At 36.7% G+C, this 26,479-nt stretch overlaps 2 protein-coding genes and 2 long non-coding RNA genes across 7 annotated transcripts; 1 reads left to right on the top strand and 3 right to left on the bottom strand.

Annotated features, from left to right (window-relative positions):
- Positions 1 to 3,009: 3,009 nt before the first annotated feature.
- On the top strand, positions 3,010 to 26,479 carry LOC113678545 (QRFP-like peptide receptor). Of its 4 annotated transcripts, none has more exons than XM_089192694.1 (3): positions 3,018 to 3,342; positions 14,380 to 14,454; positions 24,544 to 26,479. In XM_089192694.1, exon 3 carries the CDS (start codon positions 24,684 to 24,686, stop codon positions 25,731 to 25,733), a length of 1,050 nt encoding a protein of 349 aa, XP_089048820.1. In that variant the 5' UTR covers positions 3,018 to 3,342; positions 14,380 to 14,454; positions 24,544 to 24,683; the 3' UTR covers positions 25,734 to 26,479. The 4 variants fall into 4 exon arrangements, with proteins under 4 accessions (XP_027051245.2, XP_089048820.1, XP_089048821.1 ...); XM_089192695.1 differs by lacking the exon at positions 3,018 to 3,342 and adding an exon at positions 14,127 to 14,212; XM_027195444.2 differs by lacking the exon at positions 14,380 to 14,454 and having other exon boundaries at positions 3,010 to 3,342.
- LOC113678492 (uncharacterized) lies at positions 4,472 to 5,951 on the bottom strand. The gene is made up of 2 exons (XR_003446894.2): positions 5,673 to 5,951; positions 4,472 to 4,710 (listed from the first exon to the last, which is right to left on the bottom strand). It is a non-coding gene; the product is annotated as an uncharacterized LOC113678492 (long non-coding RNA).
- On the bottom strand, positions 13,081 to 13,849 carry LOC149035255 (uncharacterized). Its single transcript, XR_016182615.1, has 2 exons — positions 13,605 to 13,849; positions 13,081 to 13,436 (listed from the first exon to the last, which is right to left on the bottom strand). It is a non-coding gene; the product is annotated as an uncharacterized LOC149035255 (long non-coding RNA).
- LOC113678516 (neuropeptide FF receptor 2) lies at positions 18,523 to 21,398 on the bottom strand. The gene has a single exon (XM_027195402.2). It carries the CDS (start codon positions 20,746 to 20,748, stop codon positions 19,618 to 19,620), a length of 1,131 nt encoding a protein of 376 aa, XP_027051203.2. The 5' UTR covers positions 20,749 to 21,398; the 3' UTR covers positions 18,523 to 19,617.

Genomic DNA, 26,479 nt, shown 5'->3' on the forward strand with positions numbered 1-26,479 from the left:
CTGGCTAAGCTGAAGGCTTATGGTGTCAACAGTAGAAGTTGTATGCTTCTTAAAGATTACTTACACGGTAAGATGCAGCGGGTGAAAGTAGGTGATACAAGTTCTGATTGGCAAGAAGTCAGCGGCGAGGAGTACCCTAAGGCAGTGTTCTTAGACCAATGTTATATCATATTTTTATAAATGATTTATTCCTACGAATTAAAACTGTACAATTAAATATGTATGTAGATGATGGTCAACTCTACACTGCCGATACGGATTCGGTATCTTTGGAAAGGCGTATCTCGCGTGAGGTAAGCTCAGCAAATGCCTGGTATGAGATTAATGGAATGATAGCAAATCCCAGCAAACACCAAGGGATGATACTAGGAAAACAAGATTCTGATAAATTGGATCTTTCAAACAAACGTATTCTTCGATTTATTTTCAAGGATTTTAACTCTGAATACAATAATTTACTTAAAAGGGCAGGAACGTAAACCTTAAGGACAAGCGTTTACAAAACATGATTCTTATTAGTTTTAAATGTCTACGTTTTTCTGATTATCCACTCGTGCTACCTTGTAATACTTGCCGCATTTTGAAATAACATTTGTCTTACCCTGTTATAACACTGGCCGCGCCTTGAAATAACACTTACCGCACTTTGTAATCCAAAAACTGTCACACCATTTTAGCAAGAAACCATTATAAAGTGCGACAGTTTTTTTTATGACCAAGAGCGACGGGACCTGATCTTACAAAGTGCAAAAATTTTATTACCTTTTTTGCGGCAGAACACCTTACCGGCTAGTGAAAATACCGAATGGGAATACTAAAAATTACAAAAAAGCTACCCAACAAGATCTTGACTCGGATAACTGTTGCCTAGAGAAGGTGAGAGAAAGTGAAACGGTGAAACGCATTCTTAGCCTGTAGAGCAGACGTAATTTTGGCGAGCGAGTGCTCAGTAATTTCATAGCGAATATTATGGCCGCCATTTTTTTATTTTAATGGCAGCGGAAGGCTGTGGAGAGAAATAAATTTGTACCAAGGGGGCGGTCAACGATCAAAAGTAAGGGGAGGGATGGGGGTCGGGGAGTGAAATAACAATAAGACGCTTGCATTGCAGGCTAACGCATTTTGAAATATTTACCTCTAGCAATATGTTATTTTCGGGATTATGTGTCAGTAATTATAATATTTTCAAAGCCGTTTTGTTTCTCATTTCTTTTTCAAGCGCGGAATGAGGAGCGAGCCTTTGTGTCCAAGTTCGGTAAATCCCCTGTGGCTCTAATTTCGTTCGTGCCCTGAGCATCCTATGCTCAGAACTAGGAGTCAAGTTCGCAAAGCTCTGCTAATGTTGAAGAAAGATATTTTTTCGTCTTTTCATGAGAGTGGATCAAAGGAAAAAAAATTAGAGCCTCCAAGACGAGAATCGAAACTAAGACCTCCGTATTTTACGCACTGAGCCACAAAGACTCTACAGAGAGCTAAGTTGCTACTGTGTTGATATATGGTAAGCGTTCCGCATACTGCGATAATGATAATGTAGTTTGCACCTTTAATAACGGTAACCAAGGTGTCACTTTGAAACTAACAACAGATTATCACACATTCACGTCACTTCTTCAGAGAAAGATTGAATGAGTCTGAATATAATTTGACTCACATTGGAAAACTGAAAAGGTCAACATTGATTTTACCTGACAAGACAAATATTCCTTATAATGGCCAACCGTTAAAATCGCTAAAATTTAATTGAACTTTCAACCGTGAAAGGGCTGAAGAAAATATATTTATATAAAAGAAATATAAATCGAAAACTGAGGAGTTTCTAAAAGCTTATCGAGAGATTATAAATAGTATGCAATCTCTCGCCTACTTGAGCGAAGGAAAATTACAATGACAGCAAAAGGAGTTAACTGATGCTTTCTGAAGACATAATACAAAAAAACGATAAAACGACAGTAAAAAATGATTATTTTCAATTTTTATCCGCATGGCATCTTGATTGTCGTATCAATAATTTTGAATAACCTAGAGAAGGTTGCACACAACTAAAACTTTTTTTCTAAATTTTTTAAAACTGTCAAGCCTCAGTCCGTAATCTTTGATCAAAATGTCAATATTATGCATAATATTATTCAAGAAAACGACTTGAGACTATTAACACCATCAATACATGTTTAGTTGAACCAGTTTTAACCGTATAAAAATCAGCTAAAGAAAACTGAAAGATAAAAGTTTGAATAGGCCTCAAGTAATCACGAATGTGTATTGTTATTGGGAAAAATCGAGAAACAAAAATTTAAGCAACTTCTATCAATATAACAATTTCAAACCGCGTTTCTCAGAACTGCTTTAAAACGTGTTATTATCTTTGGTGTCAATCTAGTATCACGGTTTTATACTCATTAGTGATCAGGTGAACTGCCTTATGCGGGAAAAAGCCATTTACCACTTTACTGACGCTAAGCACTTCCTGGCGATGTCGTAGAACAGTGAAAGCTTGAGATTAAAAAAAAAATGAGTACTAACTGTAGATAAACACCTCAACCGTCAGTTTAACCAACATGTTTCTGAAAGATAACTCAAAGGTTTACTTTCGATGTTATTGTAAACAGGAACAAAATTCAATTTCCAACGTGAAATTTATACATTCCTCTCTGATCGTGCTCTCTGTGGAATAGAAAAAAAACTGTTATAATAAAAAGTCAGTTGGTTCTGAAGTATTTTGAAGGATCCCGATTTCATCGCTGATATCACGTTTGTTGTCTCTGTTGTTTGGAATTTGTTAGGAATCGCTCATCATGACAACTGAAATAACCATAAGAAATAAGAAATTTGGCCATGAATCCAAGGTGCAAAACATTTTGTCATGACAGTTAGTGACTTTCACAGTCATTAGTAAGTGACGTGAAATGCCTCCTTGCGTGGGAAAGTGTGACTGATTTTCACTGACACAACACCTACACTTTTAGTTGAACTAATGGTGATGTAAGTAAATAAAATCCGGAAACCGAGTTTACATTTGTGATGCTCGGTCAATTGCTTAATAGGGGAAGTTGAAAAAGCAGTTTTTTTAAGTTTTCTGAAGATAGTAACCACAGAGGTGTTCATTTACTATCTGATTTGGATTTTGCTTCGTTTCGGTGACGCTCGTAATTACGTCAAGAAAGTTAATCAGCTGCAGTTCAACAGCTGTTGGGTCAGGAGACATTTATTACCTTACTTTAAATAATAAGTCTGTCTTTTGTTTGTTTTATCAACTCTGCCGCGGCGAAAATTCGCTTCTAGCTGAGGAGAAAACAGTAGGGCAAGACTTAAGAATTGCTTTTCTCCTTCATGATCGCTTAGAAGGTAAGTCACTTAGATATTAATCATAGAGCGTACATGTAAACGTAAACTTTAATTTATTAAATACGTTAATGTCTTCTTCGATTTAAGAAGTGCTACGTTTTAATTAAAACCGGTTCATTCGAGTAGAAGCAGCTTTGAAACTAGCAATTTCCTTAGTTCCAATAGAAGAAACTAAACAACATATGTCTATCGATATTATTCTTGTTGATTTTGAATTTCTACACCGTTAAAGGCACATTAGAACTGCTCGAAAGAAAGATGAAGTACAGAGGTTTTATAGAATTGTCATCTTCTCTCCTGCTGTTATGTTTTACGTATTGACGATAAATTATAAAGCGCGGAAAACAGCCTGCATTAATTCGTGTGGAATAAGTAACAGCTTTGTCCAGGCCAGTTCTTAATCCTTATTTGCCAGAGATACACTTTAGCATTCTGTTCGTGACCAAAAAATTAAATTCTGGGTAAACAGAGTTTTATTTTTAGGACAAAGTAAAGTCCTCCATTATTTTCTTCAGCGTTGCTTTTAATCAAAATATTTTTTTCTTTTTTTTATTGTCATTTTTTTTTATTTTCTGTGTTTGTTCGTTTGCTTGCTAATTTATTATTCTCTCTCTCCCTTTTTTCCCCCTTTTTACTGTTGTAATTTGTTTGGAGCTACGCCTTTTTGGCAAGGGAATCCACCTGGAGTGTTTGACTGTTAATACTTTCCGTTATGTAAATCTATTTCTCTTACCTTTATTTCACCTCAGTTATAGATGAATAAAGACCAAACAGTGATATCGAACGGGCCTTTGCTTTCTCAAAAATTTAGAAAAGTGCTCTTCAAGTCTGCAAACACCAGTTTTGCTTTTTGCAAACCCGGTGCTTTTGGCTTTGCTTTTGCCACATTGATAAATTATCTTTGCTTCTGGAGAAAATCAAGTGCGTTTAAAATCTCGAGCACTGTCTGAATCAAAGTAAAATTTCCAATGAAACCATGATTAAAAACAAAATGAATTAAAGAATAAAAATATTCCCCTTAGCGTTTGGGTTGAAATAAAAGGTATTTGAATTTATAATTATCATTAAACGATTTTGCAGATGTTATAATATGATGTACCCTACAGATTTACAAAATGGCAGGCTTAAATTTCCACGTGTCAGATTTTATTTAAACTTCTTCATGTAAATAACATATTGCTTGCGCGTCTTTTCGAATAAATACGATCCTCTAGCCGATTTTTGCCTCTCTAATTCCAATGAAGTAATTGTTGGGTTGTATCATTTCTCTACATTTTCTGAACTTCTTCTGAATTCCTTGTAACAGCCAAGCATCTTTGCAGTCAAACACAAGTCGGTTTTAGTCCCTGGTGCTCTTGCAATCTTGCTCTAGAAAATAGTTAAAGTAAAATAAAATTTATCTTTTTCAAAGAAAAGAGCACCGGAAATTTCCTAAGACCCGATCTCTTCATTTTCGATATTTTGCAATAAATGCATACAGATTCATGTGGAAACAAAGAATAATGTCAGTACGGGTACAGAACAATACAATGAATTAATAAACAGTTACGTTTAATTTGTATAAACTTATAAAAATCAATTGCATAATTTGATAAATACTTGAGTTTCAGGGGACGGATTGAAAATTATGAAAGTTTGGAATCTTGCATGGTCTTAAGGAAATTAATGCAATGGTAAACCAAAGCATCTTTTTTGCCAGATGACCGAAATATGAATTAATCAAATAAGTGATTTCTATTTCCAATGTCATTGCCAAGCCGAGCTACCTCAATAAAGAATGTCTACAAATAATAGGAAGTAGGGAGCCCACCCGTTTCTGGAGCTACTGATAAGCTCTAGTTGAACAATGGTAGATTTTTTTCTCAATGTAAGATGCCTTTTGACACTTTTTTGCTTCTCTTGTTAACATGCCTCAACCTGTCTCAGCCTTTGCCATCAATTGCCAAAACGAGCGCTGAGTCGCGAATAATTTTCTCGCACATTTTTTGTCTTAAAATTCAGAGTTATTCAAAAGTAATATTATTCTTTTGTTTAAAAAGCTTTGCCGATGTGCTGTAAAATAGTGAGGGCAATCCTTGCATTGCCGAAAAATGAAGTCAGAACAATGGAAAGCTGTGCTAGATCTGCGTTCACTTCTACATTTAACGAGCAAGTAACTAAAATATAGCGGATAAAACGCTGGCTTTTACATGTTGAGGGAGATATGCCGACCGCTGTTTTAAGTTACCTAATTGCAAAGCTAAGGGGACTTATTCCAAGAGGCCAAAACAGGTTACATTTAATTTGCAATGATAGCGAAGCTATTTTGAGACAGGTTACATAGAACTTACTTTCGCCCAAATTTCAGTTTTCTTCCTCCTGCCCGTGTTCTCGCCACCGCTCCCATGAGTCCACGGAGCGGTGTATCCGTTAACTTCTGTAGTTGTCCAAAGAATGATCAAGGCACACAAGAGCACTTGAAAGATCTTGATTTCCATTCTCGTAGCCGACTTTATTATTTCTCTTTCAACAGTAGGAACTCTTTTTTAGAATGGGTGGTTTTCCACTCGACGGGAAATTGGTTTTAGTTGTCACTTACGCAAGGGGATATCTTTACTGAGACGTGACATAAACTGGCTATTTGTTTTGTTTGCTTAAGGATTTATTGGTTTTATGAAGTTTGCTAATCCTTTTGACTAATAAAACTCTTTCGAAACTGACGAGGACAGTTTAACCAAGAGTTCATCCTTATCGATTCTTTCCGGTTTTGCATTCTGTATTATAGAAAATTATTTTATGATGTCTAAGACCAAGATTATTTCATTTATCAGTTTGACGCAGTTAGTTTCTACAGATGTTTTACCTGCTAAAGAAGATTCATTATTGTTTGTTTTAAATGGCTTAGGTTAAGCAGGTGTCCGTGTTGGTTATTTGAACAACAAATTAAGCGAGCTCCAAAAAACATTAGCGTTATGAAAGTGTATTTTAAGTTTAACTGGCCTTAGTTATCTAGATCTGCCTTCGGGTGGAAATACCTCAGTTACATGCCGTGAACGTCTAAAGTGCCGTAGAGTCTTAAAGTTTCACAAGGACTTAATTTATCTGCCCTGTCAAACCTAGAACGTACTGTAATATCATTTGTCTGAAAAAAACAGGAAATTACGCATCCTGACAGTTAAATTCAATGTAAATAATTTGTATAATTAAAAGACGCGAGAGTCGGTATTTTTACACTGTGTGTTTCCTCACCTGCTCAATCGTGTTATTTCATCTGTTACAAAAATTGTTTTTATTTGTCAACGCGAAAAAAGTGTTCCGTTTGCTTGAAATTTCATTATCGTTGGTGCATGGTTGGCTACTTAATGAAAAATATGACCTTTTATTTGCTTTCACGTTACAGTTTGAAAGCTACGCGAAAGTAAGCAGATTTATTTGAGCGTGAATGAGTGGGTGTCAGTTTCATGTTTTCATTGTTTGAAGAGGAAATGAATTTGACCTCTGCGGAAAATAGACCTCAGGCAATCTGAAACAAAAATGGATGTGCGCCATAATCAAAACCACCGTTGTGCTTGGAAAGAACACACGTTTCATGTGTTAGGGGCAATTTTGAACTACTAAGGATGGAACCTCAAAAGTTTCTTTTGTATTCTGGCTTACCGAAAACCAGCTACCATTACTACCATTTAAGAGTTGCAGATGAAGATAGAAAAGTAAACTTGTGCAAGTTGTGTCATGATTTTCCTTATTTAAATCATTGCAACTCCATCGTTTCTTTGGAAATCCTTGCGAATTCTATCCCGACAGGTAATTGTGAGTTACTCGGGGTTATTTTTTTTCTCAGTCCAGTTATTCTTCCATTTAATAGAGACAATATTCCGTTTCAATTGGCTTCTCAACCAAAACGTTTCCAATTTGTACTCAGAGCCGACGACAAAACCTCTTCTCATAGTTGAAGGCGAATTATTTACTTTATCCTTGGATAAATCATCCTTGGATTCCAGACCTGATTTATGGATAGTTTCACACCTGCTAATCTCAAAGGGAACTTTAAAGCAAATAGAATGCTCGAAGAGTCCCACTGACACATCATTTCATGACTTTCTCTGACAGGACATGCCATGATTGTCATACAAGGTCGTATATCACAGCTTGCATTTTGCTCTACCACTCACAATTCAGCACTAAAACACATGACAATTAGAAATAATTGCCGATTTCCCGAAACCTTCTGAATCTGGCTCGCTAATAATCACCCCCAAGCTATCTGCATTCATGCGGACACTAATTTCGGCGAATTAATCCGAAGAATGATCGACAATTTTATGACGACACGACCAATCCTGGCAAATTGTACGTAAATGGGGTGTAAAAGATTAATTAAAATTTAGATGCGGCTGAGTTATGGATCATGGAATAAGGTTGATTGACAAATCAGTTAGGTTAACATCATAATCTTATCTTGTCTTCAGATATCTATGTTATGCAGGTGATGATAATTATGAATTTTTCAAGCGGTTCTGAAGTGAATCATACGTATCAAATCAGTCTAGAGATATTTTCTATCGATTGCTGTTATACCGTTACACCAAGAGAATATCAACAGTTGATATTCTATTGGTTACTTTGAAGCATGTTGGTTTATTTCTTCCACATCCATCGTAGCCAATTTTTTTTTTTTTTTTTTTTTTTTTTTTAACCTACATCGACGCGTACTGACTAATCGTTCCAATTATACCCTGAGTTTCATGATGCACCTTTACACGTGTTACGGAAACAAATCCTCCCACCGGGAGCCTCGTTAACCTTGATTATCGTTTGGATGCATTTTTTAATCCATGTATTTCATCACTGGAAGCAAAGTTTTACTCAAGCTTTTCCTTTTATCTCTTCACCTATCCAAAGATCTGATCAGCACCTCCTCCTTAGTGAAACAATTTTGTGGTGTATCAAGATAAGTCTTCCGAGCTGATAAGTTCGCACTATTCGGCAATGAACTTTCCAGAGGTAAATTTTTGGTCTTCGTTGTTTCCCAAAAGCAAATGCTACGCTCTAACCGCAAAAGATTGACAGTTACCTCAACTCCATCTTGCCTTCATGAAACCTGTGTTGTCAACTTTCTAAGGAAGCCCACCTCTCAAGAAAACATTTGCAGGCAATCGGGGTGTAAAAACCGAAAATTTTACGTTTGCTTTTTAGTAAAAGTTCCATAAAAAAGGCAATTCAATTCTAGAGTCGAATTTTGGACCTGGCCTTTCAGCAGTGGCAAGTACCATGCACTTGCATGCGAGTTTCCAGTTGAGTGGTCTCATAAAGTCATGCGGTCTGCCGCTGAGGCAATAGGAGGTTCATAATTGTACATGTGCACTAATCTTTCCAAAGCTTCCGCCAGATCGAAATCAGCGGAACTAAGCCGCTGTGTTTTTTCTCGAACTCTAAGCAGGACATCTTCATTTCAGACCAGCTCATCTAGCCTCTGAATTAAGGAAGTAAGTTTCTAAAGAAACTGTGGTGCTGCGTCGGTGGGAGGATTATCAAGTCAGTTGATAATACTTAATTACCTGGTTAGCCTCTGAATTAATAGTCTCGTGTTTCTCGGCTAAGGATAACCAAGTGTTTTCAATTCAGTGACTTACACTCAGGATGACTCGCGACGCCTTAAGTCAGAAAACTTTGGTTTTTGAAAGCGGAGCAGCTTTTACCACAAGTAAAAATAGGTCCGCAATGCGTACTTGTGTGGGATTTTATTGACAAAGTGTTTGGAAGGGGTTTTTGAGCGGAAGCAAACCTGTCGCTCACTGTGAGTCAACTGTACTACAGGGGTGATATTAGGCTTGGAATCAACAGTCTGAATAGTAATTTTTGTGTGGGAATTATTTGAACAAATACAGATTCACAGGAGGGATCTGGGGTATTAACTTTTCCTTTTATCAAGCAATATGCCTTTCCTTCCCTCCCTGGAAGCTTTTTGGCGTGTTTTTGAACGTTTGGTAATCGTCTTCAACAAATAAATTACCTCTTGGTGGCTTAGGCTATTTATTTGTTTATACGGCAATACTGGAAATACTTGGAGCAGTAAATATTTTCGTAACAGTCATTGAAAAAAAATTGAAAAAATTTCTGCTACTACTTTTTAACTCGTGGATACACGATAGCGCAGAAACGAGTTCTTTTGGGCGCTCTGCGATATGCAAATTAGCGTGGACTCTTCGTAATTAGTCGTAATTAGTCGGCTTCGAACTCAAGATCTATCCTTCCGAAGAAGTAAGTCCAAGGTCGTGGCGCTATTATGATTGCACTGATCGTTGCGATATTTATTGTCTTTACACGCCTGTTTCGACATTTACTATATTGAAATGAACTTCAAATTTTTCAGATTAGTGCTATGATCAACTTAAAAACCAAATTTGAAGCGTCTTCGAATCGTCCATGCGCTGAACATAACGAGGACCAGCGAGAATCACGAAGAGTTTGTGAGTGACAGCAAGCTGTTGACACAGAAATTCCCACGAAAACATGTACACATGACATAAAAAAAATGGTAATTTGCAGCATTATTTCTTTCTACGCCAATTTGGGTCTTTCCGTTGTAATCGTTTCGTTTTGTTATTCTTCTATGCAAGCTTGACTGTTTTGATGGTAAGAATGAAAGATGATCGCTTTCCACAAGTCGTTGCCGAGCACGTGACTATAATCTGGCCGGTGTTGTTTTGATCACTTGACAATCTTTTTCGCTGAAAATACAGGACGACTTCCTATTTCAAGGAATGTTTTTCCAATTAATTTCTATCGCATCGGTGTAAAAAAGTACAGGTATATGGGTGTTCTGAAAAACAAAAGGGAAATTCAACACTACGAGAAATTGCGAGTAATCGGCCTCTTGTACTACACGCGGGTTTTTTTGGTGTAACATGCGTGTGTTTCCCGTAAGTTACAAGCACTTTACGCACGTGGGAATGCTGCAATCACGAATTTTATATTACGTGAAAGTCACGCATGTGGTTGTTTGCTCACTTCACTGATATGTTTGTTTGCTTGTTGTTGTTTTTTTGGTATCCTGGAGTATTTCAGGAGGGGTTGCAGACTTAACTGTGGAATCATTGTTTAATGCAGGGTTGTCAATAAAGGTTGCAGTTAGAAATTAGCCAAGATGCTAAAGGAGCTGCCTTGAAATTTCAGGACTGTGTGTTATGTAGTTTATTTTTGTCTTTTGTAAATGGTTGTTAAACTGGACAACTCTTAGAAAGATGACTTCAAACTTAATTTTAAAAGGCCTGTTCTAGTACCAAATGAATAAGCAGCATTTCCTTATTAATAGTTTTGCAAGTTTCTCATTACAAATTCCTCGGAAAAAAAGGGAAACAACTCTTTTCATAACTATTTACTGCTTTCTTTTGTTGCTCTCTTAACTTAAAAACAATGTACATCATGATAAAGTACTGAATTTGTTATAGGACACCGTGAAATGAGGCCCAAACAGCTTTATGATCTGTGAAATGTGTTTCTAAAACATCTGCTTGTATATCAATGTTAGATATATTTGTATATATATGATCAATTACTGTGTTGTTGTCAGTTGTATAAGTTGATATGAACTGTTTGTAGTGGTTATCCCTCACTAGTAAATTATACAAAGGTCTTCTGTCTGTTTCAACAAGCCAATTTATATCAAAGTCTCTAGTAATGATATTGTTGTCTGGTGAAATGTTATTTAATACCTCAGTTATTGCTTCATAAAGTTGTCTTACAGGCACGTTTGGGGAGTGATATATCCCTATGATTGTCCAATCCTCAAACCTTGCTAACTTAATTACTGTTATTTCAACACCATGTATATTGTGACAATAGGGGTATCCAGGTAAGTATGGGATTTTACTGTACACAGCTGTACCACCATAAGACCTTGATCCATTGCTGGAATTAAGGTTATCATTACGGAAGAGAACATAACCAGCAACGTCATACATGTCATTATTATCTTGAGAATTAAATCTTGTTTCTGTGAAAATATTGATATCAGCACTTAGATTAATTTAGTCTTTACGTATATCTTCTATGTGTTTGTGAAGAGACCTTACATTAAGATAACACAGTTTAAGAAGGGAAAATGTTATGTCATGGAGAGGGAGGTGCAAAGCTTAAGTTTTGCAGTTGTTCTTAATCTCTCCATCTGGATTAACAGCAATTTTGCTTTCACACAAATCAGAAATATATAGGCCTTCTATAGCAGTCACTCTACTGAGTCCCATATAATGTATGTGTGGAATAGTATTTCTGGTACTAAAATCCACAACAATTCTACTGTCAGTATCACCTTGTGACCTGTGAATTGTTTTTGCTGCTGCGGGACGCAATGGAAATTGTTTTCTAACAACTTGTGCTGTTCTGTTTCCACCTACCGCAAACTGTGTAGTCACAGGGTTTACTGGGGTCCATGTGTGTTCAATTCATTGTACATACAAATGTCTTTTTTCATTCCTTGTTTTCTGACTTACATCTGAGTGGTCAAATTGTACCCATACAATACCAGATGGTTTGGTTTGTTGATGTAACTGAACTAGTTTAACAACATTTCCAGCACCATTTGTCATGCCATCTTCGGTTCGTACATTCATGACAAGGTGTGTTCTTTCGCCCTCAGCAAGACAAAGGGTTGAGGCTAACTGTTTTGTTTTTCTTGGATCATTGGGTATTTGTCTTAGTATTTTGTTTCTTAGCTCTAGAGAGATAGCTCCAATAACACTATCTCGAGCATTTATTGTGAATTTGTTTCCTGTGGCTGCATTATGGGCCCTTTGTTTAAATTCATCTACTTTAGCATTCTGTATAAATAGGTGAGCTGCATCTATTGGGTTGTTGATGTCTTCTTGTATAGCTCTCTTTAAGTTTTGCAATGTCAGCTACTGTGTGTTTACCTTTACGCAACCTATTAAGTAATTCTACAAACAATTTGCTGTCTCTTTGACCCATGATTTCATTAAGTTCAAACATTTTAAAGTGTTTATGCCATAAACTGGGAGAAAGAACAGCATAAATCTACATTTTTGAGGTCTTTGAAAATATAAGCATCTATAACAGATTCTAATTGGAATAAGTCACCAATAGCAATTATGCTCACACCTCCAAAATCCTCTCTACAGCCTTTTATATCTTTAAGCCTATTGTTTAGCTGTATTGCAAACATACCATTTCCTACCATTGAGATTTCATCAACAAAAATCAATTGACTTCTCAAAGTGTTTAGTCTACTTGAATCAAGCTGTTTGTAATTTCTCAGTGATTGATTGGCAGGAATGGCCAGAGTGCTATGAAGAGTGTCACCCTTAAGCTTTACCAGTTGGAGCTAATAGTATAACTATGATCTGATGAAAATCATCACCAGCTCTAGTGTTATAATACTTAAGCACTGCCTGATACAAAGCTTTTGCTAAATGCGATTTGCCAACACCAGCCCCTCCACTGAGGAAGCAGTAGAAAGGGGTTTCTGAGGTTTTAATCTGATGTAAAATGTGTTTAAAAATTCTTTTTGCTCTTTATCAGGTGTCTGGACCATTTGACGAAAATCAAAATCAGGTAATTCATTCAATATCAGTGGTTCATTATTCAGCGATGTTGATGAAATGTTGAGATCATCAAAGAGGTCATAGTTTTCACTAAAATCAGGATGTAAATCTTCATGAGATCCAATCCTTGAGCGGAATTGGTCAATGGAAATCCCCATATTTACTTGTGTGCTTGAGCGAGCAACAACAACAATCCAACTAACTAGAAACTCAGTTTATTAAAATAAATAACACTCTTGACAGTTCAAGGCAAACAATAGTTTCTTTCAGTTTGTGACACTTTGAGACACTCGTGAGACATGTTGAGACACTAGTGAGACACTTTGAGACACCCTGAGACTCTTTGAAGCGCAACCCGCACAAATACATTCAAGCCGACAAATGTTGGCTTGCGAGAGTACAATGACTCCTTTCAATCTGACACAACCCGCACCGAAGGTCCAAGCCGATAAATGTTGGCTTGTGAAAGCGTAAAAGCTCCCGTGCAACCTACACTGAACACAAGCCGCGTTTCAGCGTGTTGACTTACGTGAAAAAATCTTTTGTTATAGACACCTGAAGAAATAACGAAACAAACGCCTCAGATTATGAAAGAAAGAACACAAACCAGGTGTACAAATGTAATCACCTTTCGTGAGAGCTTAATCGTGAAGCTCCCACGACAAAATTGAAAAGTTAAAGCACGCAAAGGACCCGTGAAAATATGAAATGACTTATCCTTACCTTGGAAACAAAAATCCCCAAGAAACAAACATGAAATTCCGAATAAGTTCTCCAAAACCCAACGACTGAGAAGAGAAATGGCCGCCGTACAATACACTATGAAAAAACGCCGACTGGAATCCAGTCTTCACGGCTCACTGAACGCAAATAGAAACCACGTGACAAGCACTTCTCTCTCGTGGACAAATAAATAAAGAAATAAATTTCACGGGCGTTGACTAAGTGTGGGAAATCCCACACAAAAATGAACCGATGAAATACAATTTAAGATTAGTTGGCAGATTTTTTGTTAACTGGAAATATTTCCACACGGGGCATTTGTAAGATAAGAGGAAAGATTTTTCACGAAAGCTTCTCTAGTATCATAGCTACCAAAACTAATTCAGGAGCAGCAGTTGACACTAGGGAAACAGATAAATTAACGAGATAAGTTACTATCCAATCATATTAGTCCAATGACGTCAACAGCAAACACACCTTTGCACGAGGAACAACAAAATGCAAGGTAACGATTAAAGGGTGAATGAACCAGGTTGATGGGCAGGGGCATGATTGTTAGGCTCATCGATGCAGCAAAAGAATTAATTCGTTGATGCAGCGAATTACAGGTTAGAAAGATCAAAACGGGTCTTGATCAAATGTCACATTTGGTGAAAACTATTACAACCTTAATATGATGTAAATGAGAGTTGACATGAGGAGAGGATGTAAACCAATTAAGCTATTCGTAAAGCCTCAGATCTGTATGGCTGATACAATTATTTCTTTTTGTCAGCTACTTTTCCGGCATAAGTGAGAGCAGTGGACATGATATATGCATGGTTGGCTTCAATTTGGTGGCTTTGTGCTGGTAAGTGCTTAGGGGGTAAAGTGACTGTTCACAGCTGTTACTGTTTTATGATAGACTGTTCGCGAAAGAGGGTGATACTTGAACTCGACTCTGGAATAGTAGTCATTGTTATACCTGCTGAGATGTGAAGAAACCGCTAAGGAGACGCTTTTATAGTAGTTAAAGGAAAAGCGACTATAACAATTATTATCGGGAAGATTTTCCGACAAACAGCGTATTAATTCAAATGGCGTGGCTTAGAAAAACGAATGTGAGAAAACAACTTTGATTTGAGATTGTTTGTGTCATCAGTTGAAACTTCAAAGACTGATAGAGAAGCCTTTGAGGTAAAAAAAGGTTTTTCCGAGTTGAAGATCTATTGTTTAAGTGATATATTTTTTTGCCGCTATTTTAACATACACTATCAGTGTTGAGCAAGGCAGCTTACTGTTGTTTGTTTAGTTGTAAGATCTTTTACATTTAGTTTTCTTTGGAATCCGAGCAGTCTAAAAAAAGTGCTTTTCTTGAGGACTTTTCGCATATATAAACATTCCATAATTGAAGTCTCAAGTTATTTTGAGAGGTAAATTGGTTTCCCGGCATCTGTCATGTAATTTCGTTTTAAGTGCCTTGCAATCCACGATCTGTCAACAGCTTACAAATCATTTTATATGGAATCGATTGATTCAATAGCAAGGCAGTCTGTTTGTAACATCAACAGCAAAGAGTAACTCTGCACTATCCCCTTTTTTAATTTTTGTACCATTAAGCATGATTGAAAGGTATTTACCGTCTCAAGCGAGGTCAGAAAAATTCACCCTCAGAGGGTCTTGCTGAATGATAACAAAAGCGTAAAGGTCATATCTTAAATCTACCAGTGTGAACTCTCGAATTATCTGTATTACACAGACACGTCATTAAGTGACTTAGAGTTTAACTTATTCGAGGTGACTCGTGCATATTTTGAAAAGGGATTGTTTTGAACACTGAGCTTGAGGCTATATATATTTTATTTCTCCTTCATTTTCTCTTTTGCATATAAATACTGATATGTCGACCTTCAGAGAGAGGGCATTAGTCAGCATGGAAAGGTTGATGTTGAGTTCTTTAACCTGATATTTCGATAATTTTTAATCAGCAAGATACAGGCATAACTCTCATTACTTGCACAATGTTAGACAACCACATGATGTAAACAAACTACACTGCTTTAATAATCGGTAATTATACCGATCACGGAAGAGAAATAACATTAGCACTTCACTCCTAGAGGGAAAAAATGTGTTTTGACGCGTGCCTCAATATGACAACCTGTCGGTGAAATGTATCCAGAGAAAATTGGTTCAAAGGAAACTGATACAATTTGCTAACATTGACCATGGGTGAAGATTGCCAGTGGCTCTCACCTCATTTTAGCATCCTGGTATCAATATCTGCCTCGCATGTCTTGTTTTTGAGAACTTGGATGGAAATCGAGGACTTAAAGCAATAGCTGGTAGTAGACATTGCCACGATAAATCGATTTCATTTACTCAATGTTCGCTCTTAGAGGGACACCAGGTTGACAATGGATGAATTGATTAATTTTTCGTCTTTTTATCTTTTAAGTATGAGATCACCTTCATGGTTTGCGTCTTTTTTATCACATCGTGTAGGGAACTTTTTTGGCAACCCCGCAAGGAAACTTTAATATCATATCTAGCGTGGAACAGGAACATAACAGGGTTCTTTTTACATGGTAAAGTTTGATAAGATTAGCTTTTAAGGACGTTACTTTAAAAGACGGCTGGACGTTACTTTAAAAGACGGCTATTGTGTCTTAGCTTACGATAGCAATTTCAGTTAAAGCAATTACTGTTCCCTGAGCCCCTTAGCGGATTTACGAGGTACGAGAGCTGAGAGAATTGAGTGTTCTGGTCATTTTAGTATATTTGGAACATATTCACACCCGGGTATTACGTTTGTCGCGAGTATTTTAAACACTGTAATTCTTACCGGCACTGTCTAATCTTTAGTGACAATCTTTAAATATTGCTGCTATTCTCGGCCCCCCTTAAGCGGTCAAAATTGTAAACAATTTGTGTCATTCACTGTAAAGTAAAAGTTGATAGGTTTCAATTCAACCCTTGGACAATATAGTGAAATAAAAAAATTTCCTCGGGGGGGTGGGGGTGGGGGTCCAGTAGACCACTCTTGTCCTTGAAACTTTTAAACCGGCTTTTAAAAAAGCCGGTTTAAAGGTTACATGTCTTCAAACGGGTGCCCGCCTCGAGGCCGCTCAACTGCATTAGTGATGTTTGTTTTTCCGATACAGTTCTCCTTCGTCTATGGTTTTTAAACGACAAAACTTGGTGGAAAATACTGGAGAGTAGAAAGTTACAATTTTCACTACGCAATACCCTTCTTCCCTTTGCTTAGTATACTAATAAAAGCAGCTTGTCAAACCGATATGACAAGCAAACGAGGTTCTCAGTTGCGGAACTGCAAAATCAAAAGTGATATTATTGATTTGTGGTTTTCCCCATTTCCATATTACAGGGGAGGTAAACGAATATTAAAATGGTGTGTTTTGCAGAACGGTGCAACTAAAATATCGTTGACTTGTTTATAGATTTTGCCGCACATAAAAAAAGAGTAGGTGTAGAAGAAAAAAGATGTTAGGACACTGCTACTTTAAGGATCGATATTTGCCACTAGACTAGAATTACTACTCAGTAAGTGTACTAAGTGAGTGCGGAGTTTTTTCGCCTGATTTTATATTATTGATGTCCGTATTAATTCGAGCAAAGAACTTAATCCTGTTAAGTGGTCGATTGTTCTGCCATAAATATCTAATCCAAGAACGGATAGTTCGCAGGCAATTTAATCGAAAAAATTAACTCAATTTTGCACACCGTCGGCCCATTCAAAAGAACAAAAGCACGGTGAGTTGTTTCCAATAGCTTTTAATTAAATGCACGAATGTTTTTCAACAAACCGCTTTCTTTAAGCGCGATAGGGTAAATGTGACTTTGTGGTTAATCTACGCGCACACGCTTAAAAGAGTTGTGTGTGTAAGTGTCTCCAAAGAAAGAAAATTTTGTTCGTTTAAAATATTCGAAGGAACTAAGGTGAGTCTTTTAGTACATAAGTACATTCTTCTCAGGTCTACTTTGCATCACAAAACGACTTATGTAAGACCTTTGAAATATCCGTTTATTTACAATAGATAACAATACCACGATGATTTTAAGAATTCAGTTACATTCTAGTAAGGTCAACTGTTTGCGAGAAACAGCTTCCGTTTATTCGAACATATTTCCCCCAGAATTTACTACAAATAACGTTTGGGGAATGGTAAGTATGATTCTGTGATGATTATTTTACGTAAATGCAGAGAGAGAAGCTCGACTTGGAATTTGGCGTGAGGGAAACCAAGGTTTCATTCCGTGACTTTGACAGCGAACTAGAACAGCGAACGGCAAAAGGAGCCTTCAATTCTGCATAATCTGCTTGAGCCCTGAAGTGCAAATATTTGTATTTGCTCTGAGTAGGAGGTTTTGTCTAAATTTCCGTCGAATTGATTCTACCAGATAGATAATTTGTTTTCTTTCCATTGCTGGGACTCTCGCTCACGGCAAGGTTGCCGGTCATAGAGCTTCTATTGAAATGTGTGTCTGGGGACCTTTCTTCTCCTAGCAGCTTTTATTTTTCCATATTGAGATATTTATCATATTCAAATTATGACAGGGTAGACTCTTTTTGAGATGATCCAAACTATTAAAAGTAAGTCCATGATAAGATAATTGTACACAATTTATTTCATCGAGGGAACATTATGATTTTTCCTTCAAGAAGGTTTTTAGTCATATCCAGTCTTCATATCCTCGTAAATACACTGTAAGACTTTAAATAGAAACTATAAATGAATCCGATGAATAATAGAGAGGATGTTTATAATTTTGTCCAATTATACCGATATACATTATTAAACAGTAATGTCCACTTTCTATTTTTGCCATCATTTACATACCCATTTTGATATGTTACTACGTTTCAACGTGCAATAATTTTTAGCGATAAAATGATATTATTTTTTGAATGAAATAATTAAGGCAATAAGATGCGTCATTTATTTATACAACCATTTCTACATCAATGTATCGTTGTAATATGTGGTAATTCACATTACATTCCGTCGTCTTCGATAAGATTCTTGATTCACGATTTCGTTCATACCTTGGGCAGTTCTTTATGAAATTTTATATGTGAAACTGTGCCAGACCAGACCGAACTGTTTCATGAATTTCTATTTCCATTCTTGAATAAATATACTAAGGCCTCATAAGTTTTTTTTTTTCTCAGTGGAGCGTTGTTTCTTATTGGTATTCCAAGTCATTTACTGTCGGCGAATTATGACAAACTTCTACACAATAAATATCTTCCGTATGATAGGTGGAACAGTAGGCTAATACATATTAAAACTGAATTAATCGTTAAAGGGGCTCGATCAAAGTTAAATCAACTCGATCCTCCTTTAGTTTTGCCAATGTCAATGTGACGCAGTAGTGCCGTTCTCTTTTCCACCTGTAAAAAATAGGATGATTAAAATTATCATCCCTTGATTGCGGAAATAAATTGGGTTCAGTCAGCGAGCTTTAAAATTAACTGACGCTACTATACAAATTCAGCCAACCACTGTCGTTGTAGGGTCTTGTTCATTTTGACATATTTCTTTGCAGTAAGGGTATATATAATGAAAATTGTGGCTTTATTGTGTCTTATGAAATCGAATGTATGTGTCAACTTCTTAAAAGTTCAACCGTTTAGGAGTTTTAAAGGACTTAAAAGACTATCGAAATCGACATCGCGCAGAATGCACTATGTCGAGAGAGAGAGAGAGAGAGAGAGAGAGAGAGAGAGAGAGAGAGAGAGAGAGAGAGAGCAGTGATGTCAGCGAAAATCAAAATGAGAATTTTAACTCCTGATTGTTTTTCATTAGTTCTGTGAATATTGACCTCTTATTTACTGCAAAAATAAGTGTCCGGATGGTACATCTTGTAGCGCTGTACAATCAACTTTGAAAGTGAGGCTACGGATAGCATTCGCTCGTACCATTATCCTCAGTTTAACAAAAATTTATGTATAGATTTAATTTTATGCTGATTAAATTTAAAACAAGAATGATTTCGAAAACGGTCCGGCTTAAAGCTTATCCATGTACTCATAATGGAGATTAGTTTCAGGTGGATTTCCATCCGGGCGGCCCAGATTAATTTCCGATATTTTGTTCAAATCGAACATGGCAACTGCCTTTGTTCGTTTTACTCGAGTTCTCATCTTCAAAGGGCAAAATAAGGCCTTCAATCCACTTCGATAATTTGTGCTAAAACCAAAGATGACGTACGGGTTGATGGCGTTATTCGCGTGAGCGAAGATGACGATGAACCTAACCATGGTTCTTGCAACACATGGCGGGTTAAGATCCCAGTAGAAAAGAATCAGGTAGATGGAAATATTAAATGGAAGCCAGGACAAAGCGAAAACAACAACAACAGCAATGACAGTTCTGAGAACATTCCTAGTGCGCCTGTTCCAAGAGTTCTTCTGGATGCTTGAATGATTAATTACCTGCACTTTGCGCTGTCGTAATTTAGAAATGACGAGAGAATATAGAATAATCATCGTTACCATAGGGAGAATGAATAAAAAAAAAGACAACACAAGAAAATATTCCTTGCTAGCATTATCCTGTTCATAAAACGGTCCCCAGCTGTAGATACAAAACGTCTTATTTTTATGAGAGGATAGGCGCCAGGCATATATGTAAGGTGCGTGGAATCCAAACCCCACAACCCAAGTAAGGACAATGAAGATCTTCCTTATCGAAGGCGTGACAATATTGGTTCTCAAAGGGAACATGATCGATCGAAATCTATCAAAAGCTATTACGACTAAACTTTCAATGGAAACAGCAGTGGACACGTCTTGGACGGTGTGTGTCATCCTGCAAAGTACTTCTCCAAGGAATCCATTGATATGCCATTCAAACGGGGTGGAGAGTGTTTCTGTTATCCTGCGAGGTACGACTGTTATGGCAAACAGAATGTCGGAGCACGCCATGTTGAGAATAAAAAAGTCTACTGTAGTGCGCAAGTTCTTCTCCCTGTAACAAACTATCGCGATGAGAGAGTTTCCAACGAAGCTGAAAACGAGTATAGCAGCATATGCCAAACTTTGGCCAAGCTTAGCCTCGTTATCCAAATGAAAAGAGTCCGAGTCGCATTTCTCGTTAGATGAATTAAGAGGGGACGAAATATTTTGATCGATATCCATCCTGGTTCGTTACAAACACCGTGCACGAACGTCTTACTTCACAAAACACGTTGCTGATCGACAATTTCCCGGGTGGTCGAATCCTGCTGAATTTATATTGAGCGGTGAAAATGTTTGATCAAATAGCAATTAGTTTTTCTACTAATCGCCGAACACTTTTTTTATCTGGTTGCCTTGATTATTTCAGTTTCGAAGGAAATTGGAGAAATCTTGCTCACAGATAGGGGAAAACTTCTGCCACTTTTTGCCACTGCTACAATAGATCTTAATCTTAACAGGTTGAAAGCAACACTTTTTTAAATGTGAATTTCATTTTAAAAGAAGATCAATATCTATAAGCAAACAATAGTGCCTTACAAATTTAAATGAGGAAATATGGGTAAATATAGATGACAGATAAGTGTGACTCAATAAACATAATTTATTTTCTGCAATTTAAAGTTCTTTTTATTTCTATAATTCAAGAAATCACCAGATGCAATGCATTATGTCTTCCATGAATCAGAACAAAGTCCAAAATGCGTTTTAACTTTATTTCATTCATCCCAGTTACAAATGAAAAAGTCTTGATTATGATTTATAACGGTATAAAACGCATCATTAGACGGGTGGGAAGTCGTTTGATTCTACTCACTTTAAAACGAAAAAAAAAAAAAGGATGTGATAGGATCTCTAACTCGGGGATTACCATAACTCGAGTATTATATGAAGGTTCAATCAATGAAAGTGAAACAAAATGTTTTACTCGTACTCAGAATTTAGGAAAAGTGTTCCTTTTATGGGTCGAGTTGAGTTGTCGATCAAAGTCAACTAACAAACTCATATGAAAAGGTAATGTTTCGACAGTCTTATTTGAAAAGTAGCTGAGCAAGCCACGAATCGAAGACGCGATAAGAGCATACTAACCAAAAATCATAGAACAAACGAGTGCTACTTGTAACAAGACTCATTTCGCGTTTTTTACATTAGCTGAATTACAAAGGGCTGTGAACACTGACCAACTAAATCATACAACAAAAGACAACTACTCGTAACAGTAATAATTTCATAATTTTACATTACTCGGATACAGAAAGGATGAAAACAGTGCTACGAATCAGATGTCAACAGGATACCAACAAAGTCAAACAAGAAAAGTAATGACAGTCTCTAGGAAATTACCTAACCACCCCAATACGAATCTGACCTTATTTTGCGACGACAAAGAAATTCTACTCAAAATTTTAAGAGACTATATCTTGGGAAAATTCGATGTTTCTTTCTTTTATCATTTCTTATTATTTCCAGGGTTATCGAAAAAAATATTGAAGGCTTTGAATAATGATACATATATCGCGGCTGCTTTTATAGTTTATTTGAAACCTTATTTTTTTACTTTTTACTCCACTCACTTTAAGGAAAGGAATTGGGGCGAATGGTGACGTGAAACAATGATAAGTGCCAAGTTATTTTAGTTAAAGAGTTAATTTTTCATAGTTTTCATTCTGAAATGCACGGGAACGGTATTGGTTTTCGAGTGATTTTCCAAAGAAATTCACCCATTAGCCAATGCTAATTTGCCATTTTGTGCACCAATACCCGTACTGCTGAAATGTTATAGAGTCCAAGCAGATTGGGCAGTTTATTTCGAAACTAATTCACTTTTCATAAAATACAAAGACCTTTCCATCGTTCGTTTAACAAAAAAAGGTAAGGAAAATTCGTTCTTGATTTTCTATTCCGTCACGTATTTATCTGCCGTTATTTTGTTTTTATTTGCTCATCTACACTTACAAGATTATCAATTCTAGATCTGCGTTGCTTTATGCCAATAAGTCAGTGTTGGAGTTATCCTTAGAATTCAAATGCTTTTCGATATCCCAAGAGACGATTTGAGTAATGAATCCGAAGGTAACGAAGTAAAAGCGATATTTTGGGCCCCAGGTGCTTTCTCGCATGAGATTCTCTCATCTCTTATCTGTGTTTACCTAGTTTTGGTGTGCTTAAGATAAGAAAAAAATTGATCCCAAAAACTTGTAATTTAAAATCTTAACTTAACTGATATGCAAGTAAACCTCTATAAAAATTTTTTTAACGCCTTTGTACGAAAAGTGAAAATGACAGTAAAAAGAGTAACGAGGCTTGCATCCAAACGCAATTATTTATTTTGACCAACAATCAACATAGGATCGGTACGCAAAAAACATTGTCTTTGTTCGATGACATAAAAGTAATTATTTTTATCATTAAAAAGCATCAGCATTCTTAGAAAATTCAAAAGTGGATCTGGACGTAAGGTAAACTTACGTATTCGGACTTCTTGTTAAATGGCGCTTTTCTTACAACGACCGTACACTATTAGGAGCTTTTGAGCCATCTTTGATCTTGATTCCCTTCACTCTGACGGAGGGCTGACGTTCAAAAGGTACGCTTTAAAAAAAGTATTTTCGATGTCCATTGTTATATTGTTGTTTCTTCAGCGACGCAATACCACAGTTACTATGGAAACTTTCTCCTTTACTATTTTGTTTCCTTCGTTTTTCTTTGTTTTGGTTTTTGTTGTTAAAACGTGACGATTTTAATTTCTCATAGTCCAAGATCAAGGAGAAATGGCTATCAAGAGATAGATGTAATGTTTCTATTACATAAAACAAAACCTTTGTTTCCAAAAATTATTCCAAATCGTAAAAATGGAACAGCTATGCGCTTTCAAATCTCCATGTTGACCCTTATTTGTAGTCGCTTAACACATTTTATTGAAATTTATCGATAACTGCACTGTTTGGACAGGAAAATATGTCAATAAACACAATAGTGAGACGCTACAAATTAAAGCTTTGATGTGTCTGCCCTCCCTTTGAATGAGGTATCGATAGCATTCTCTATCTAACTTTTCAAAACGCCAATTTTCATTTGAATAGAACTTTTCCTCAAGCAAACGACGGTTTGTGAACGTCAAGAAGAGTGACGAATTTTTGCAAAGTTTCTACAAGTAAGACTTATCATCAATAACCATCGCACTCGCGAAAGACATTTTTAATTTGACGATTGTAATAAGCTGTCCTCGAACAGCTTCCAACGTTGTAGCATCAGTATTGACTAAAAGCGATATGGTACTGACGGACAGTCAGGGAAGATATGAAATATGGAAGTAATGCTCTCAAGGCATCTCTGTGACCTTAAATGCTGTAGAATTGCTTTTTCGAAATGGCCGGTTATTTTCAGTGTTTCGTTTATTTTACTAATGCAACAATAGTTCCTTTATTGCTGTGAAATTAATTGTTTAAATCAATTACATAGCGAAAGTTCCGGATAGGAGGAAACAGTTTTTGGCAGAAAGGAAGATCAATCGTTCACATTTGAGATAACATTGAATTACTGTAAAAGAAAAATCTCTTAGCATGCCTCGAAATTTTGTGAGCGCATCAATTAGGTCACAAAGTGTCATTCAGTCTTTCCAAGTTTGTTTATTACTCAAAGTTTCCGAATTTTCTATTTGAGTTACTCAGCATAGATGTCAAGTTTTGATCCTCTGAGTTATGCACAGTTTAACAAATTATTGTTCAACACGTTTATTTGATGTTAATTTCACCAGTTCCTTTATAGGCTCCCAAGTGAACGAAACCAAACTTTGGCTAGTCTTGAAAAAAAAAACCAATTAACTGTGTTTACGGGGATCGCACAGCGAATGTATGGCTTTTCACGTCGTTAGTACACTTGTGTCGGCTGATTGTGTCGGATGATGAATAACTACAGATTGCGAATTTTAATTACTTTCAGTTAGCTAATGAAAAGTGCTATTTTTATCTTTGGCAGAAAACCCAAGCATTTAAGAGGAATCGCTGTTAGTAATATTAGCAGCTTTGGGATTGGTGAGGCTTCTGTTCCTCTCTGTCAAGAACTTCTGATATTCCTCTTCGAGAATCTCCAGAATACGAGGCTATTTGTAACCAAAGATGTCTGCCAATGACACCACGAGTAACGTGTCGAATGCTTGTGGTTTACCTGAACACTCGTCAACTGACATAACATGGAAAACGTTTGCCTATTGTTTCATTGCATTCGGTTCTCTGTGCGGAAACTCCCTTGTTATTTTTGTCATTTTCAAGAACCGCAACATGCGATCGACCATAAATTACTTCATAGTAAACATGTCAGCATCTGATATCCTTTTCGCCATTTTTGTGATTCCTCGCCTCATATTACAGCTATATATGCCTGGCAGATGGCTCATCGGCGGGATGGTGGGCTCAATGCTCTGCAAGATCGACCACTTCATTCAAGATGTGTCGACAGCCGTATCCATTCTCAGCTTGGTAGCCATCGCTGTTGACCGATTTTACGGCGTGGTGTTCCCAATGAAAGCCGGTCTCATGAGTGGAAAACGAGTTCGAAGGCTTTCCTTAGCAGCAACTTGGTGTTTGGGAGCATTGCTCCACCTACCCTACTTTTACGCTTACAAACTCGTCGACGATAAGTTTTGCAGCTACAATTGGTATCCATTAGTTGATCATGCTAAAGCGTCTAAGTTCTACTTTTTATTTCTATCAACCATATTCTTCTTCTTTCCTGCGGCCATTTTGATAATTGTATACAGTATAATTATCAACACACTACGACGGCAAAAGTTCCCAGGCAACCAGTCTCTCAAAGACAAGAAAAGGGTCGCTAGACGCAACCGCAGCGTTTTAAAGATGGTTGTGGTAGTTGTAGTCGTCTTCATCTGTTGCTGGCTGCCTGTCAACGTATCAGTTTACATCCTTATCTTTCACTGGGGTCCCAACAATGCTCCTTGCTATGAACGCTTATTATTTTTTTGGGTTATTTTCATCGCTTATTCAAATGGCTGCATAAGTCCCTTCCTGTATTTTATTTTCAATCAAAATTTTCGTCAAGGCTTGAAAAAAGCCTTTCTAGGGCAAAATAATCGTGATTCTGTTCGAAGAAATCAGCGTTCCTCTCGCCGTAAAACGGATGATATAAGCCTAACAGCTTCGCAGAGGTAGAAGAAATATTAAACCCTTCTTTCAGCAACTAAACTTAAATCATAAGCACGTTATGGAGCATTTTTCCAGTAACAGAATGCCAACATAGATCATAATAGAAAGGTAAAAATGACGAAAAGAAGGCAATTACCTTTATCCATGGTTTATAAATATGCTTTGCCCCCAGTTAAGGCTTTAGCGGCTTTTAAAAAGAAAATAGGATCTTTTTCTTTCGAAAAAAGTAGTTGATACATGTAAGCGTATAGTAAATTTACTGAATTCAGATAATGAGTATATGCAGAGGGAGGTTTTTCAACCTAAAAGATCGAAATATTGAGTTTTCTGTGACAGAATGTGATCATGAAAGCATCATTTCTTTTCTGTGCTATTGGCTTTAAAAAGTAAAGATGCAAAATCCCAGTAAAAAAAAAGTAGAATTTTTCAGTGAAGTTTGGGTGTACTCTCACTTTAACTGCTGGAATTTGCGCGATAACTCTTATTTTCTATACAGCTTTGTTCACGTGATGTCTGCTCTTCGTGATGAAAATAATCGATATTTACACAGTTTAATAAAGCTCCCGGGAATCCAATATCGCGTTACACCACGATAGATAAAATTTTTTAAATGTTGAATTTCTTTTTAATCATTGGTTAAAGTCGTTCCATAGCAAATTTGAGGTTAATCATTTTGCATTGTTTTAGATATTTCAGACGTAAAGCTGTATTATTATGGGGTTTAGTAACAAGCAAATAAATTTTTATCCCAA

This window comes from Pocillopora damicornis, chromosome 13 (genome assembly GCF_964200805.1).
Source record: "Pocillopora damicornis chromosome 13, jaPocDami1.2, whole genome shotgun sequence".
In the NCBI taxonomy this organism is placed as follows: Eukaryota; Metazoa; Cnidaria; class Anthozoa; order Scleractinia; family Pocilloporidae; genus Pocillopora; species Pocillopora damicornis.

Excerpts from the sequence above, each read along its gene's own strand:
- LOC113678516 (XM_027195402.2), bottom strand. The coding sequence starts at position 20,748 with ATGGATATCGATCAAAATATTTCGTCCCCTCTTAATTCATCTAACGAG.
- LOC113678545 (XM_027195444.2), top strand. The coding sequence starts at position 24,684 with ATGTCTGCCAATGACACCACGAGTAACGTGTCGAATGCTTGTGGTTTA.